The sequence below is a fragment of the Orycteropus afer genome, unplaced genomic scaffold, assembly GCF_000298275.1.
Source record: "Orycteropus afer afer isolate SDZICR_OR568_19922 unplaced genomic scaffold, OryAfe1.0 scaffold00050, whole genome shotgun sequence".
Lineage (NCBI taxonomy): Eukaryota > Metazoa > Chordata > Mammalia > Tubulidentata > Orycteropodidae > Orycteropus > Orycteropus afer.
The window spans coordinates 3,606,505-3,624,575 of NW_006921637.1; the positions used below are offsets into that span (position 1 = coordinate 3,606,505).

Here is an 18,071-nt window from a genome sequence, read left to right on the forward strand (position 1 = left end):
AGGTGATTTTTAGGTTAATTCTTAAGTACTACCACCACAGGAATCTGCGAGAGCGCTGTCTCTTTAAATATCCAAAATAGTCAAGCTGCTTTTTAAACCTACAAAATGGTGGCATCCTCCGGACTGGCAAAAGTCTACAGCTCAGCCCACCTTTCTCTTCACCTTCTCTGTGTGTTCCCCAGCCACCGTGCATAGTCCTCCGTGCAGTCCCTGGCTAGCAGGGTGATTTTTAGGTTAATTCTTAGGTCCTACCACCACTCAGGAATCTCCAAGGGTCTGTGCCGTCAGGATCGCTCAGGATCGCTCAGGATCGGTGCCACACTGCAGCTCCATATGTTTCCTTTTTTGTATTTTCACACAAATTCTTCTGCTAGCTGGGGTTTAGTCCACTTCAGTGTCCTTACCTTCAAGGCTCAGGGGTCCAGGATTATCTTCTGTGTCTGTGTTAATTGGTTTCCCTTTTCTTTGTTGTAGAGGGTCTGTGCAGTTTTTCTGCCTAGTCTGCCATCTTGCCGCAACCCCCTCTTTCCACTATCTTGAGTCTTTTTTTCTGTTGACTTTTCCTTCACTCAACTGTAGCCCCAGTCTCTTCTGCTATTTACTGTTAAACTTCTAGAATGAGTGATCATTGCCGTCCTCCTTTGCTCTCCTGAAACCAGTAAGACCCACTACATTTTCAGAAATAGTATATTGAGAACTTTAACTCCAACTACAGGTAGTCCTCATTTATTCTTTCTTCATTCTACTTACTGGCCTGGCAGCCTTTCACTTTGGCAATTCCTTTCTTTGTAGCTGATTGTTGTAGTACTGTGTGCTATCATTGTTCTCTTCCTGTTATACGAATTACTTTATCTATTTCCTTTCTCTCAACTCGTATGCTTGGCCTTATCTGAAAAATCATTATGTAGCCCCTTGTGTTTCTTTTTCTCTTTATATATGCCTTTAAGGGATTCATATACTCCGAGTCTCTGTAAATCCTCACATTGTGAACCCCTTCTCTGTGTGTTAACTGCATCTCCAGCTGCCTGTTTGACTTTTTCACATAGAAGCTTCAAACAGAATCATGTATAAAGCTAAATTGATAGAATAATATCTTTCTCTAAAATTTGTTCTTTTGATGTCCTTCATTTTTCCAGTCTTATAACTTGAAATCTGGATGTTTCAATTAGCAGCAACAATATCCTCACAGTAATCCTGAAAGATAGGTTGTGTTTTAATATTTTACTTATGAGAAAAACTAAAGTTCAGGGTAATTTCTTACACCACTAAGAAAATGAAGAAGGTTTTATTTAAATATCTGTTTAATTTAAAAAGCCACCCCTCTTCTACATCCATTCAATTGAGAAAAATAACCTGTCATCTTTCCTTGAATTGCTTTTCAGATATTGCTTTTGTTAATCTAATTTTTCTCCATCATTTCAACTGTAGATGCATCTCACTCTCTGCTTTCTCACAGCTTGTTCTCAAGTGAGTAAGCACTACCTCAGAAATGCTCACAAAAGGGCAAATAGTTTTCAGTGTACAAAGGAATTTCCTGACTTCGTGTGTCTCTAGTAATGCTGGCAGTTATATTTTGTTTTTCTTATCTTTTACTTTTCATAAAAAAATTTTCAGACTTTGTTTAAACGTCTAGTTCTTCTTGTGGATAATCAATCAGGTTCTATAATTGTAAGAAAATGAAACTTTAAAAAAAAAGTTTTTATTGTGATTCAGGTAAAGCTTGACAGAAAAAAAACTGGTTTTCCATTCAACAATTTCATACACATTTTGTTTTGTGACATTGATTACAATATCCATGATGTAATAGCACTCTACCCACTTCTTTCTTGTGTTTCCTGTTTCCATTCATCCTTCTTTCCTATTTCCTTCCTGCCTTTTGAGCTTTATCCATGGACAGATGCTTCCCATAATGATCTCATATGGTTGATTGTTCTAAGGAATGTGTACCTTCTTGATTTTACTGCTCACCTTATAGGCCTGTTATTTGGCTGAAAGTTATCTAAGGGCCATGGTCTCAGGGGTTCCACCAGTCTCATCAAATTAATAAGCTCGTTTTCTTTTTATTATTTTGACTTTTGCTATAGTATTTTCTCCTACTCTATCCAGTGCCTCCTATTGTGGTCCCCTTCAGACTGGTTAGCTGTGGTAGCTGTACACCATCTAGTTCTGTTCTCAGGGTCATTGAGGCTGGTGTTCAGATGGTCCATTAGTCCTTTAGACTAATTGTTTCCTTTGTCTCTGATTCTCTTCAATCTTCTTTGTTCTGAGGAGGAGAGACTCATAGTTGTACCTTAGATGGCCGCTCACAAGCTTTTAAGACCACTGTTACTACTCAACAAAAAAGTAGGATGTAGAACATTATCTTTGTGGACTATGTTGTGCCAGTTGACCTTGGTATACCCCAAGACTATAGTCCTGAGCCACCAGCCCCAACAACTCATTCCCTCAAGGTGTTTGGTTATAGCTAAGAAGTTTTCATAACTTTCATGTATGCCCTACTTCATTCATAGATATGTAGCACATTTAAGAATGCATATGTAGAAATAGCCTCTGTCACACCTATATATACTTGTGGATATCGTCCCATTTGCCTTCCCACCCCTGTTTAGCTTGAGTATCTGTCTGTAGATACTCTTGAAGATTATTGATATTACTGTTATTGCAGAATTGGGTATGTAATAGTATTTACCTTTATTGCCTTTAATTCTTGTTTTTCTTCCAGTGTCATCCTTTGTCTGGATCATTTTGTGCTGATCTCTTCTTATGGTATATTGGCTTTCCCTTCACCCAAGTTAATGTGGGTCTACCCTCTAGTTAGTCATTTACCCTCCCTTTCTCTCCCTTGTCTGGTAACCTTCAAAGGTTACAGAATTCTATATATAAACCTTTTCTTGACTTTATAGTAGTGTTTTTTTTGTTGTTGTTGTTTGCCATCAAGTCGGCCCCGACTCATAGCGTCCCCTCCTTGGGTTTCTGAGGCAGTATCACTACGGAAGTAGGATTGCCCAACCTTCTTTCCGAGGAGTGGCTGGTGGGTTTGAACCGCCAGCCTTCTGGTGAGCAGTCAAGTGCCTTAGGCACTATGCTACATATTTGTCCCTTGTGATTGACTAATTTCATTCATTGTAATGTCCTCTAAATTCATCCATGTTTTGAGGTGTTTCGCAGATTCATTGTTATTCTTTAACATTGTGTAGTATCTCATTGTGTGTATGTCCCGTAGTAAGTTTGTTTATCTCTTCATACATTGATGGGCACAGATGTTTCCATCTTTTTTGCTATTGTGTGAATAGTGTTGTGATGAACATAAGTTCACATAAGTGCACATGTCTGTTTGTGTCTCAGCTCTTATTTTTCTAGAGTATATGTCTAGTACTGAATTTGCTGGATCATACGGTATTTCTATTTCCAACTTCTTAAGGATGCTCCATTCTGCTTTCCACAGTGGTGGTCCATTTTAAAGTCCTACCAGCAGTGTATGAAGGTTCCAGTCTCTCCACACCCTCACTATCATTTGTTATTTTTCTGTGTTTTTTGAACTTTGCTATTAATGCTGGAGGTGCTGAATTGTTTTGATTTGCATCTCTCTAATGGCTCGCTGTGAGTTGGGTCTGACTCAAAGGCATATAACAACAACAACAATGGCTAATAATCATGAGCATGAAAATGAAACAACTTTTGCTGGCTGAAATAAACAGACCTAAAAAACAAGGGGTGGGGTAGGGTCAGGTACGGATATTAGATAGCTTACAAATGCTGGAAAGCTGCAGAATCAAACTTGGAAAATAGGCAAGAACAAGAAAGGCTCAGCTGCTTCCAGAACTGCAGCCATAGTCATGTGTGATGCCAGACATCACTTACCAGCACTGGACACACAGCATCCTCCTAGCAGTGCTACAGCCTCAGCACACTAGGTTTTGCTGCCTGTGTCACTGGCAAGAAATTTATTTTCTGGGGACTGTGCTTCTTCATATTATATGTTCTTGATTCAGAATTCAGAGTGGGTGTCTCTGGAACTTAGGCCATATGCTATCTGGTTAGCTGCAAGAGAAGCTGAGAAAATGAGTATCTGGAGTATCTTTTGGAAACTTCCCAGAAGGCTCATAAAGTGGGAGAATTCCTTAAACTTGGAAGATGATTCAGGATAGATACCCAAAAATGGGCACATGTGCACTGTATCCTTTCCTTCTTTATTTGCAGCAGATGAATTTACATTTTTTTTTCAGAGACAATAAAAGTCATCACATAGGAATAACTATCTTGTAAATAGCAGTTACACAAATCTGTATCCATGCTAGACTTCTTCCTTTCTTCCACCATTTTGTTGTGTTTGCCATTGAGTCAGATAAACTCATAGCGACCCCTCCTTGGGTTTCTGAGGCAGCATCACTATGGAAGTAGATTGGCTGACCTTCCTTCCAAAGAGTGGTTAGCAGTCAAATTTTCTGCTACTTAACAGTAATTGTTCTGCCTGTTCTTGGCTTCTATTCCTTCCTGCATTTTCAAGAATCTTTTGTTTTTAAGTCTTTTTTCTATACTATCTCCTTCTTAATGGTGATTTCCATTGGCTTTTAAACATGCTCAAGTCTTATCCATTTTTATGCATATTTACACAGATCTTCTCATTGATCTCCTTATAATCATGCTGTCTTTATCTACCATTTCATAGCCAGACTTCCTTTAAGAGGTATCTATATTACATAGTTTTGTTTTTCACATCCTCTCCAACCCACTCTTTCCATCTATTGCAAATCAGCTTTCACAGAGAAGACATTCATTAAATATTTGCTAAATAAATAAATAATCGCTTTATACTTGAGTTTCTGAATTGACCTTCCTGCCTGTTATCTCCTGTATAATCTGTCATCCATCAGTTTATTATAGGCAATCTTGGATTACAAACAAGTTCTGTTCCCAAGTCTTTAAGATGAATTTGTATCTAACTTAGAATTTAATTTCTAACATTCATATCTAACACTAGTCAATCAAGTGTTTATCTTAGTATATAGTATACCTTTTTGCATAAAAATAATTAAAGAAATACTTCTAGATGCACTAAAACATCTTTAACATAATAACAGTAATAATAATAATATTTTGATACACATTGCAAGTAGCAGTCATCTGTTATTACAAACTATTGTAATTGTATTACCTCTAATTTTTAATATAATAGCCTTTATGGGGTTGGTTTGTAACTATGGGTTGTACATATTGGATGGTTGTAACCTAGGAATTCCCTGTATCCTGAAAATAATGTGTTATTCCTATTTAGATTTCTAAATTCTGATTTAAAACTCTTACATAGTTTTCAACATGACTTTTTAAAAGTTTTCTACAGTATGATCCCATTCAGCCTGTGAGTGTTATTTCTATCATCCCCCTGCCAAGCTGGTCTTCTCACCTTTTGCTGCCATTCCATTCCATTTACCTTTGTGTCTTTGTTCACTTTATATTAATCTTGCACCTGTAATCCTCTTCTCTCTCAATCCTACTCCTCTGTGCTGCCTTCTCTAGGCAAATCTTTCCCGTCGTGAGGTAGTCATGTCCTTGACTCTACCACTCAACTTTGTGGTTAAATTATCTAGTACCTTGTATTATTGTTGTGTGCATTAGCATTTGACTTTGGGAAATTACTTTTGTTTTTTTTTTAATCTTTGAATCCTGTACCTGCAACCAAGGCTGCTTGAGGGAAGCAACTGCCTGCCTTCCTGTGCTCCTCCAGTGTTCAGCAAGGACCTTGCCTAGGCTTATAAGTCTGGGATGGATATTTGTTTATATTTAGTTATTTATTCTTTCAGGGAGAAGAAAAATTTAAAACAAGCATTTGTACATTTTTGTCAGTTTTGTCACATTTGGACATCATTATCCAAAATATTCCAGAAAAGGTGAGTATAAATTGTTTTTAGAAAGAAGAGTTTAAAACTTGATTTTCAGAAATTGCATTTTATGTTTGTACTATTTTTTTAAAAAGTGTATTCTTTGTCTTTTTTACAATTTCTCCCCTTCCCTTTATTTCCCCCCTAATGTATACACATACTTAGACAAAAATACACGGTGAGGTATACAAGAGTACGTATTAAATTGATAGACAAATTAATGAGTATTTTCTATGGATATGAAATAATTCTAATTTAATAAAAGTATTTACTTGTAATTCTTTAAATGGGACTTTCCTTTTTATATATACCTGTTCCTTGACTAACTGGTAGTTATTTAATAAATTTAAGGTCCATATATTAAAAGGTATCGGGTAATTGAAGGTTGATATAAAATGACTGTCATTACTTGGTATGTGAATCACAGATTTTTTATCTTTCTCAAATTTAGAGAAATTTCCTTAGTGGTTTACCACATAGATAAGCAGAAATCCTAACTAATTCTGGTCAATAACTAGGGCCACTGTAAAGAATTTAGGTAGTGCCTAAGCCACTTGACTGCCAACCAGAAGGCTGACGGTTCAAACCCACCAGCCACTCCTCGGAAGGAAGATGGGGCAATCTACTTCTGTAGTGATGCTGTCTCGGAAACCCAAGGAGGGGTCACTGTGAGTTGGGTATGACTTGATGGTACGTAACAACAACAGCAAAGAATTTAGGAGAACCTTCCAGTAAGATTTAGAGGAAAATTCTATATTATTCAGTCTGTGTAGAAGAATGTACTCTATGCTGTAGACTGTTGGAGAAAACTTACTAATAAGAAGTGTTGTTAAGTGTTGACAGTGACATGTAGGAGAGAAGGGTTTCCTAGAATTTTTCAGTACTCTAGTCTTTAAACAGTGGTAACAATCAAACTTAATTGTTAATCTGTTTCATCAATTCTTAGACAGACTTCCTCTCGTCCCACATTGTAACTGCTAAAATCACGGTATATCTTAAAGGTGATGGTGCTTACAGTGTCTGCCAGCCACATGGCAGTTGTGTCCTAGTTACATGAAAACTTCTCTTGACACTTTCTGGTAAAATCAAGAAAGGTCTAACATTAGAGTGTATTTGATTCAATGAAGTATAACCGAAAAAAACCAAAGTCACTGCCATCGAGTCGATCTCGACTCATAGCAACCCTCCTTGGGTTTCCAAGTCAGTATCTCTATGCAAGTAGATTGCCCAGTCTTCCTTCTGAGAAGTGGCTGGTGGGTTTGAACTGCCAACCTTCTGGTTAGCAGTCAAATGCCTTAGGCACTATGCCACCAGAGCTCTGTTTTAAATACATTCAGGAAAAAGGATTTGTTTACCATCTATTGAGAAAGGTAAAATAGACGAGAAACTAATATTATAGTTTTGATGAAATAGCTAAAAATATGGTCAAATTCTGAACATGAATTCATTTTAGAAGATAATTCATGTTAGATCTGGTATAAAAAACTTTATTTTTATATTAAGCTTTTTTTGGTATGTGCTGAATTACATGTTTCAGGGTCCCCTTCCCCCAAAGCATCCAAAAAAAAAAAATGCTGATAAGTAAAATAGAATAATTACAATTTGTACATTTTCTGGGGAAAAAAAAACTAAACTGAGATACCTAACACCAAAACAATTTACTTGGTCAATCTTCCAGTTTCTAATTTGTAAAGTCCATTGTTACTTAAATAAATGTGCTTTTATTTGAAAGACGTCTTGGAAATAATCAATTAGGACTTCGCATTTTCATCAAAATGTGTTACTTAGCCTATGTGAAATCTGTACTAAGTAATGAGGTAGCGTATAGAAGTCAAAGCACTAAATGTTCTAGAAAAGCTAAACAGAAAAACTTTTCTTAACAATGGTCATATTCTTACATTGTTCTAACAGCTTTTCAGTGGAATATAAATCTGTCAGCAAATACAATAAGGAAAGCATTCTTACCATTCAGCAAAACTTTTTAGACTGATAAAAGTAGAAGCATTTTTCAAGGCCAAAAAAGTGTTAAATCCTCACCCTAGCCAGATGAGTAATCACTGACAATACCAATGTATTTGAGTATAGAATCCATGGGAGAATTGTACTCATTATTGAGAATTAAGTATTTTTATTTTACATAAATAGTAATGTATACCCAGCTTCCAGATCTTGGTTTCTTAACCATTCTCCAACAAAAGTAACCGGGGCTCCTTAAATAAGTGGCTGATTCTATGACTGGGGTAGGAAATACACAAGATGAACCTGGAGCATTTTGTAGTGCCAAAAAGGAAAGATGTATTTAAAAAAAAAAAAAAAAAAAGTGATGATGGTGTGTTAAAGGGACACAGGAGCCAACTGAAAGAGTCAGAGCTGAAACAGATTGAGCAAAAAAATAAAGAATAGCTTATTCCAAAGAAAGGTGATCAAACTGAGTATGGAAATTATCAATCAGTGTCATTAATATCACATGCTAGCAAAATTTTGCTGAAGATAATTGAAAAATGACTGCAGCCATAGAGAACTGCCAGAAGTTCAAGCTGGATTAAGAAGAGGACACGGAATGAGTGATAGCATTGTTGATGTCAGATGGATCTTACCCCAAAACAGAAAATACCAGAAAGACATTTACCTGTGTTTATCGATCATGCAGAAGGCATTTGACTGTGTGGATTATAGCAAATTATGGATAACATTGCAAAAAATGGGCATTCCAGAATAATTAATTGTGCTTATGCAGAACCATGGATCAAGAGACAATTCCAACAGAACAAAGGGATATTGCATGGTTCAGAATTAGAAAAGATGTACAGCAGGGTTGTATCCTTTTACCTTCCTTACTCAATCTGTATCTGAATAAATAATCCCAGAAGCTGGACTATATGAAGAATGCAGCATCAGGATTGGAGGAAGACTGATTAACAACTTGCACTATGCAAATGATACAACCTTGCTTGCCAGATGTAAAGATGACTTGAAATACTTACTTACAGATAAATGTCAGAGACCTTTAGTATGGATTACACAGGAACAAGAAGAAAACAAAAATACACTCTGGATTGATAAACAACATGATAAATGAAGTTGAAGTTGCCCATGATTTCATTGTACTTGAATCAACAATCAGTGTCCAAGGAAGCAGCAGTTGGGAAATCAAATGATGTATTGCATTGGGTAGATCCTGCAAAAGACCTCTTAAAAGTTTTAAAAAGAAAAGATGTCACTTTGACTTTAAGATTTGTGTGACATAACCCATGAATTTTTCAGTCAATCCATATACATGTAAAAGCCAGACAATGAAAAAAGAAAAATTGATAACATTCATGTTGTGATATTTCTGAAGTATAGTGAATAAACTGTGGATCACAGGAAGAATGAATAAATCAGTCTTAGAAGAAATGCATCCAGAATGCTCCTTAGAAGTGAGGATGGCAAGACTTTGGCTTGCTTACTTTGGACACATCATCAGGAAAAAACAATTGCTAGAAAAGGACATCATGTTTGATAAACTAGAGGGTCAGTGAAAATGAGGGAAACCCTCAATGAGAGAGTGATTGACACAAATAATAGCTTGAACAATAGACTCTAATATACCAGTGATCATGAAGATGGCACAAGACTGGGCAACGGATGTTTGTTTCTTTTATATATAGAGTCCCCATGAGTTGGAGTCCACTTGATTATGACTAACAACAATAGAATTAAAACACAGAGTATAAAATAACCATGAATCCATATTGATATAAATAAAGGATTGAAAAATAAATGAATGGGGGAGGAAGAAGACAAGTCTTCTCTGCAGAAGAATTCAAAATAATTTATGTAGATAACTTGCAGAGTGTGGAATCATCTTGCTGAAAGCAGTTTGGCTTTTATTCTCAGTTCTTTCAGCCAGACCACACCTGGGGTTTGGATGTTGACTAAGCTTTAGGAAGCATGGTGTAATCTACCATAGCCATGTGGGGAGGCTATTAAGAGCTGTGATCCCTGGGTCCATTTCTGCCTCACTGGTCTGATTCTGTTTCTTCAGCAAAAATCTAACACATTGAAATTCAGATTTTTTTTTTTTAAGTGGTTGTCATACAAAAAGTGGTTGTAGGGTAGGGGAACATTTTGGAGGTAAGTGAAAGTGCTTATAAAAGGGCAACAGGAGGAATTCATGGGTGTTGGAACTGTTCAGTACTTGACTGTGATGATGGATGTAAGAAGTTATGCAAGTGACAAAATTGTATAGAACATAATACACATACATACAGTGAGTACAATAAAACCAAGAGAAATCTGAGTAAGACCATTGTATTTATATCAGTGTCATTGTGCTGGTTGTTCCCATTGGGGGAAACTAGGTAAAGTGTACAAGGGATTTTTGTATTCTTTTTTTTTCTTTTGTTAAATAGTATTGTGTTTTTGGTGAAACTTAGCAAATTAGGTTCCCATTTGACAATTTCTTTACAAATTGTTCAGTGACATTAGTTACATCTTTCACAATATAACTCTTTAATTGTGTTCTGGTTGTTCCATTTCCAATACTCTAGTTTCCCTGCCCCCTTGTCTTCTCATCTTTGCTTTAGAGTAATTGTTGACCTTTTTGTCTCATATAATGGCTTTTAGTAGAAGACTATACTTAACGGGTTATGTCCTTTATTTTGTTTGCCATTCTGTTATTTCACTAAAAGGTGATCTTGTTATAGTTTTGGTTCAAGAGTATCTCAGGGTGATAGTCTTAGGGATTCCGCTGGTTTCAACTGGTCCAACAAGTCTGGACTTATAAAGAATTTGACATCTGTTCTGTGTTTTTCTCACCTTATATTAGGGTTTATCTATTGTGGCTCTAATCAGAATGATTGGTAATAGTAGCTGGGCACCATCTAGTTCTGGTTTCAGGATAGGTGAGGCTGTGGTTCGTGTAGCCTATTATATTAGCCCTGGAACTTGTTTCTTCTCTGAGAATTCATGTTCCTCCTTACACTTTTGCTCTGGATGAGTAGAGACCAAAAGTTGTATCTTAGATGGCTACTCATCAACTTTTAAGAGCCCAAACTTGGCTCACTTCAGTGGGATGCAGAACATGAACTTGTGAACTATATTATGCCAGGTGATTGAGTTGTCCCATGAGACTAAAGTCTTAAACCTTCAAACTTAGAAAACAACCTCACTAGGTGTTTGATTATGTCTGAAAAGTATCTGTAATTGTATCTTCTGAATATGTGTGCCTGCACATACATACCTTCCTTATGTATGCATAGAGATACTTTTGTCTATGCATACACATATATATATACTTGTACCTATCAGTACACATATGTGCCTAAATACATACATATGTAACCATATACTCTTTTCTCAGTCATTGTTGGTGTTGCTCTGTATTATTTCTTAAAACCACATGTGAATATATAATGATCTCAATAAAAATTTCAATTAAAAAAAGAAAATGCAGTGGCCCACAAGTTTGAGTAATTGAAGCCATGGGAATGAGTGAGATCACCCACAGAGACTATGCAGCCTAAGAAAGTAAGGAAGCCAAGGACAGACCCATAGGAACAAGAGAAATAACAACACTTAAGGATCAGAAGAGGAAGAAGAGCTAACAAAGAAAATTGAGAAGGAAGAGCAGGAGTGCTAGGAGGATAGCCATAAGAATGTGATGTTCTAAAAGTCATAGGGAGAGCTTTTCAAGGAGAGAAAGGCCAAGGAACATAGGGCTTGCACATGTTCATAGGATTTAGTAACAAGGAGGCTGTATATGTGACTTTGGTGAGTTTCTCTGCAGTGAAGTGGTAGAAGTTAGAATGCAGTGAGAAGGGAAAGGAAGTGGAGATAGCAAGTATTGCTATATCCTTATAGAAATTTGACCTTGAGTCAGGGTGTGGGCAGGAGATGCTGGAGGTTGTAGAATTGAGGAAGGTAATTTTGTTCTTGAACATGTTTACAGACTGATAGGAAAGAACTTACAGAGGTGAAAGACTGCTGATGAAAATGAAAGAGTAAGAGAGTCAAGATGCATGAGAAAAAGAGGTAGAGTACTTACAGATAGATACAGTTGTGGTCACAAGTTTGGATATTGGATTTTAAGATTTTAGAAAAAGAACAGTCATAGGTTATGACAAGGCCTAGGATATGGCTGTGGGCATGGGTGCTTCAAGGGAAGTGGTTGTTGACATTGAGGATTAGAGAGAGAGGGAGTAGGGAGAGGAAAATAGAGCCAGGTACTAGAGTCTTCAATGAGTAGAGAGCCTAACCACATAGACAACTGTGATTAAGAATAGAAATTAGAATGGTAGATAGTGATTTTTTATAAGATAGTAGAGAAGTAATGGTCTGGAAGTCACATTGAGGATTGAAAAGGATGCAGACCCTCTCTTCTGCATTGAATGTAGAAAAGAGAAGTTAAGGAAATTAGCATAGTTTGGAAGGGAGGGGAGAGCAGTGTGAAGTTAGATCGGAGGAGAGGAAGCATGTATTCTTTTGGGATAAGACTGTAAGAGCAGAGATAAACAGTAGAAGGTTTATGTTTAGGTGAAGAACAAGTACCATGGAGATGAGATGTGTAGTGAATTTAGTTGGCCACAAGTCCCATGTTGGATGTGGTATTTTGAAAGAAGTTATTTTGATTTGTTTTCCCTCCATCCTCTTCTCCCTCCCTGCTTTCTTTCTCCACCTCCCTCACACTAATATTTACCTGGTGTCTTATGTGCCAGAAGTTATTCTAAGCCCTAAGGATTTGGCAATGAACACAACAGTCTCTACTCTCATGGAGCTTATATCCTAGTGTGAGAGAGAGAATGAACAAACACTGTACCATAAGGCAGTGGCAGATGCTTTGAAGGAAAATAAAGCAGAATAAGGGGATAAAGATAGGTGCTTGGAGCTGGTAGGCTTCTAATGGTGTTTTGATTGTCTTGTTTAACTTGCCTGGTTTTCACCTTCTGGAATAGAATTAATTGCTTATTCATGTGTCATTCAGTAGTTATCCATTTCCTGTTCTATCCCTAACATGTCTCTCTGTCTTTGATTTCCCTTCTAGCCATGCAAATCTATTTTCTCTTCTCTACAACTCGACGGCACATAACAACAACAACAACAACACATCATTTGATGATTTTCTTAGTATGCATCCAGTATATTTCTGATCATTCTCTGTCCCTCTTTTTAAAGAGGTTTTCTTTCCATTTTGCCTTTTAGACTGATGCTTTCTGACTGGTAATTCCAGTTTACACTCTGGTGCAAAGGCCAGTAAGCACTTGAAAGGTTAGCAGATGGAATCCATTCAGAGGTGCCTTGAAAAACAGTCCTGATGATCTGATTCACAAAAGTCACAGCCTGGAAAACCCTATGGAGCAGTTCTACTCTGCACATATGGGGTCACCATGACTTAGATTTGACAGCAACTAACCCAAGCATCAAAGAATTGAGGGGTGAAGATGTATTGAAGCACTAAAAAATGAAAACAAAAGAGCTGGGAATGAGTGTTTTGTTTTGTTTTTTCTTTCTTTCCCTTGAGAAAATTGCTCATGTCAGTGTATTTGCTCTGTCCAGGAAGGAAAAATAAAAAGCCCCACCAGCACAACGCTAGTGAAATAAGTCCTATGTAGCACTTTCATCATTTGTATACTGTTTTTCTCAGTCAAGGATGAAATGGCCCATGTTTCCATTTAAAGAATTTTTCTCTTTCTTTTCAGAAATTTACCCTGAAGCAAGCCCTTATTATTGTATTGCAGTGGTGTTTTAATCACAACTTCAGTATTCGACTCTATGCTTTACTTGCTCTTAAGAAAATCTGGAACATGTGTAAAACATCATATGTCAAAGAATTTGTTGTGTTGTCTTCTGTGATTGAATCTAGTCTTAATCAAGTGGAAAACATGCATGGAACAGGGTAAGTGAAACATGTAACTTATCCCTTTACTTCCAGTAGAATCCACAGAGACATTATTGTAGGCATCTTGGTCCTGCTATCTTTTCATTCCATCATGCTTGAGCACATAAGATCCCTGTTGTTGTTGTTGTTATGTGCCGTCGAGTTGGACCCGACTCATAACAACCCCTCCTTGGGTTTTCGAGGCAGTATCACTATGGAAGTAGATTGCCCCATCTTTCTTCCGAGGAGTGGCTGGTGGATTTGAACCTCCAGCCTTCTGGTTAGCAGTTAAGTGCCTTAGGCACTGTGCTACCAGAGCTCCCATAAGATCCCTAGGTGGCACAAATAATTTGCTCTCGGCTACTAATCCAAAAATTGGTGGTGTGAACCTACCAGCATCACCTTGGAAGAAAGGGTTGGCAGTCTGCTTCCATAAAGAGTACAGCCAAGACCCTATGGAACAGTTCTACTCTTTAACACATGGGTTTGCCTTGAGTTAGAATTAACGGCAGCAGGTTTGAGTTTAGTTTTAAGCACATACAGCTTATTTATATAAGGCAAATTCTAATGTCTGTTTGATGTCCAGTGTTTTATATCCAATTTACTTACAATTTTAATTATTGTTAGCTCCATCTTGAAATTTCATTGCTTTTTTTTTACCCTCAATCCTTTATATTATAAATCATCTTTTACATATTTTAGATGTTTCTCTTCAGTGGAGCCAAATACTATCATTCTCTGTTGTTAAAGCAGTGCTGAGAATGGGCTGACTTTACTAGTTAAAGTGGACATGCCCATATCCCTGTTATCCTCAGTAGAACTCTTATTTCATAAACAAAACAGATAAAAGGTTGTTGCAGTGGGGGGGGGTATGAATGCATGACCTAGCACTTGGTAAAACTTTGTAGATGATGCTGATATATATCTCTTCCTTTCACCCCTACCCTTGTTGAAAACGACTGCAGAAAAGCAGGGTTCTGTGTCCTAAACATCTCCTAGCATCTGAGTTTATGTCTTCTTCTCTAAGATGGTTATGTTGTCATTTTCACTTTTCAATAAATTATTGTCATTGATTATCGCCACCCAGAAATGCTGAAGTTTTAAAAAACGTCTAAGACCTCGGCAGTATCAATCAGTATAAAAGGCACTCAGTTATATAAACAAACTGATAATGATTGGAAGCAGCATTATTATGAGTATGAAATAATTTTGGAAAACAGTAACATACAGAGTTTTTTGCTTTGAGCTTCAAATCACCACGTGGTGCAAATTAGACTTTTCATGAGTCTTAGCTTTACATGGAGCCAAGGATGAGGGTATTTTTATAACTATTTTATAACTCATCTACTTGCCTTAACTTTTGAGACAGTTGTCCAAAGAGACAATTAAGTGGTTAAGGGAAGTATTAGGGACTCGGGGAAAATAATTTTATGTATTATATACACATACACAAATATATCTATGTGTGTGTGTATATATACATATATATATATATGTATATACATATATATACACGTATATATATGTATATATACGTATACATACATATGTATATGCATACATACAGGGGTAATGGCTGGAAAGAGAAGAAAGTAAGTTGCCAGGGGAGTCAGGTTACTGATGAAGGACAAAAGTACAAAAAAGGGGGTTACTTTCCAGCTATAATCTGGCAACTGGAATTAATCTTTTTCAAGTGATGAAATGCTATTATTTTCTCATGGTTTATGGGTATGTATTATTTATCATTTCTTTTATTTGGTGAATTCTTAGCCAAGTTTATTTACATGAGTAGGTTTGGGCATTAATATTTTTTAGGAGAGCACTGGCATTATGTAGTAAGTGGAATTCAAACTGTAAAAGTTGTTTCTAATTATATTAATATAGTTTCGTGAATTATATCAATATTTTAATAGAATACATTTCTTCTATATGGAATGCTACTTAGGTCTTAGGGTTAGAGATAAGTAACCAGAGATATATACTTAACCAGTAGTCCTTTAGCCCTTCCTTTTGTGGGAGGAAATTGAGGGAATTGACATAATTCCACATGCAGGTAGGGATCTGTTTGTCAGTTGACAGTTTTTTTTTTATCTCTCTAGCATTTAGATGTTTTAATTGGTTGTAGATCATTTTCTAAGTTTCTTGGTAGCTATATTTTGATTTCAAAAACAATTGGCTTAGATTCCATTTTTTACTAATTCTTAAAATACTCTTTAAGAAATAACTTTAATAGAGGATTGCAAAAACGGCAAGGAGGCCACATGTTCTAACTTCCTCTAACCACACAAGAGGAAGACAGGATTACCAGCAGTAACCCAAGGCCTATTCTTGCCAGGCCAGATATGCTGCCTCCCTCCAGCCCTTTCTCCCACTGTTTCCTCCCAAAGCACCCACCACCTCTCTCCTGCGTTCGATAATTCGCTGCAGTGGCCACACAGAGCTCACAGATTATGGGGTTTATTAGGGAAGCACCACAGGCTACAATTCAAGTTCAGGAAAAATGCTCAGTCTCTCTCCCAGCCCACCGTCCCTCAGCCAACAGTCTCTCTCAGTCTCTTTCCCAGCAGTGCTGGTCCCTCGGTGTCTCACTCAGTGATGCGTGTCTGTTGCGTCTCTTTCCCAGCAGCACGTGTGTCTTTCAGGAGCGTGTGTCTCTGTCAGTAGCACGTCTTCCTCAACCAGCAGTCAGAGAGAGTTCTGCCTCTAGGAGGCTGCCTTTTGAGCCCGGCAGGGTGGTCAAACTAGCCAATCATAGCATCAGAACTCTAAGCACCCGAGAGAGAGTGGGCACCTCCCAGAACATTGTTTTGTGCCACTCCCAACAGAAATACTCCAGGTGGACAACTTCAGCAATCAGGAGCTCCTCAGTTGCTCACAGAAAATCCCACCTTGGAGTTTACAAAGACTTATGGGTAGAAAAGCCACACTAAGTAATTTACTACACCGCAAGGATTGAAAATGGAGTCTCGTCAGTAAGCACCACGCTATTTCCCTCCAGCATCTAAGTGCTTGTAAAACTAGGTACTGCAGTTTGAACTAGGGATTTTGGTGCTCTGAACAGCTCACTGAATCAGAGTGCACCAAACACAGAAGAGCAGAATTAGAGGAAAGGCACAGGGAGATTATTTAAGAAAGAGCTACCTGGCGGAGGACGGATGTGCAGCCGAGAGAGGCCATTGGAAACTTCCCTGGGGCAGTCACTGGTGGGTGAGGGCGGCCACCTGAGATCCCCGTGAGCCAAGAAAGAAGACACCCTATATCAGCATACCAGTGACTACTCCAACATCCCAGTGGGCAGCCCAAGGGATCTGCCTCCAGCACCTGATTTCGTTCATAATTTGGGTCACCTGGGTGCAGGCGGGCGCGTGCACCACCTGAGACTCAAGCGGAGAGCTCACTATTGCGCCAGGAGGGTGAGCTCCCTCCCCTCTCAGTGGATCACTGAGTGGGCTTGGGTCAGCCAAGGAGACATCATGCTTATCTTTGTCACGGATATAGGGACCACAGTTTACTAGAAGGTACTCCCCCGACTCCAACACAGCTGAAATGGTGTGCATCTTTGGCACCGCAGGTGGGTGGTATCACAAACTCCAGAGCCATTAGTGGTCTGGCGGGATTGCGCCAGTGCCGCGGGCAGAAGGGGCGGGGAGAGAGAGGAAGCTGCAGCTGAGTGCGGTCCCGGGAATTTGCCTTGGATTGGCTGTTTAGCGCTGAGGGACCTCAGAAGCAGGGTCTTTGAGTGTGCCTGAGCCTGGTGGAAAGTTGTGACTCCCTAACAAGGGGAATCTTTCCTGAGATTGAGCTGTGGTCTTGTAAATAACTACGTCATCAATAATAGCCTGTGCAAAGCCCTAGAAACTGACCCTAGCAACACCAAGCTTTCCTTCTTTTGTTCCCACCTTTTCTGCCAATAACTTCACTCATTCAATAGAAGAAACAATATTCAGCCAATTACCATAAAACCTCCCACTTCGAATTCTAAACCCTCTTTAAGACAAACAGAAACACATATCCACATTCCACCATCACAAAGAAAACAGCAAAGCAACCCAACATACCTGAATCAATAATAAAATACACCACTTTCACCTTTTCAAACTATTAAACCATACAACCAAGACAAAACAATTCAACACATAACCAGCAGCTAGAGACAACCTAAAGAGACAGTGCTCTACCAGATTCCAGGGACTTAGGAAGAGTTTCTGCTTTACAGTAACCCCAGGAACACTACAGACCTGCACGACTGAAAAGGTTCTAGTTTACACGTTTTTTTTATTTTCCCAGTTCCTGATTAAATTTTTTTTTTTTTTTTTTTTAATTGCTGGAGATTT

The 18,071-nt window shown here is 38.0% G+C and overlaps 1 protein-coding gene across 1 annotated transcript in view; it reads left to right on the forward strand.

Annotated features, from left to right (window-relative positions):
• The window catches only part of TARBP1 (TAR (HIV-1) RNA binding protein 1), a 201,182-nt gene that overhangs the window by 162,242 nt on the left and 20,869 nt on the right, over window positions 1-18,071 (forward strand). The window contains exons 23-24 of the mRNA XM_042780644.1: window positions 5,802-5,888; window positions 13,559-13,755. Of these exons, the coding sequence (XP_042636578.1) occupies window positions 5,802-5,888; window positions 13,559-13,755 (284 nt within the window). The remainder of the gene's footprint in view (window positions 1-5,801; window positions 5,889-13,558; window positions 13,756-18,071) is intronic.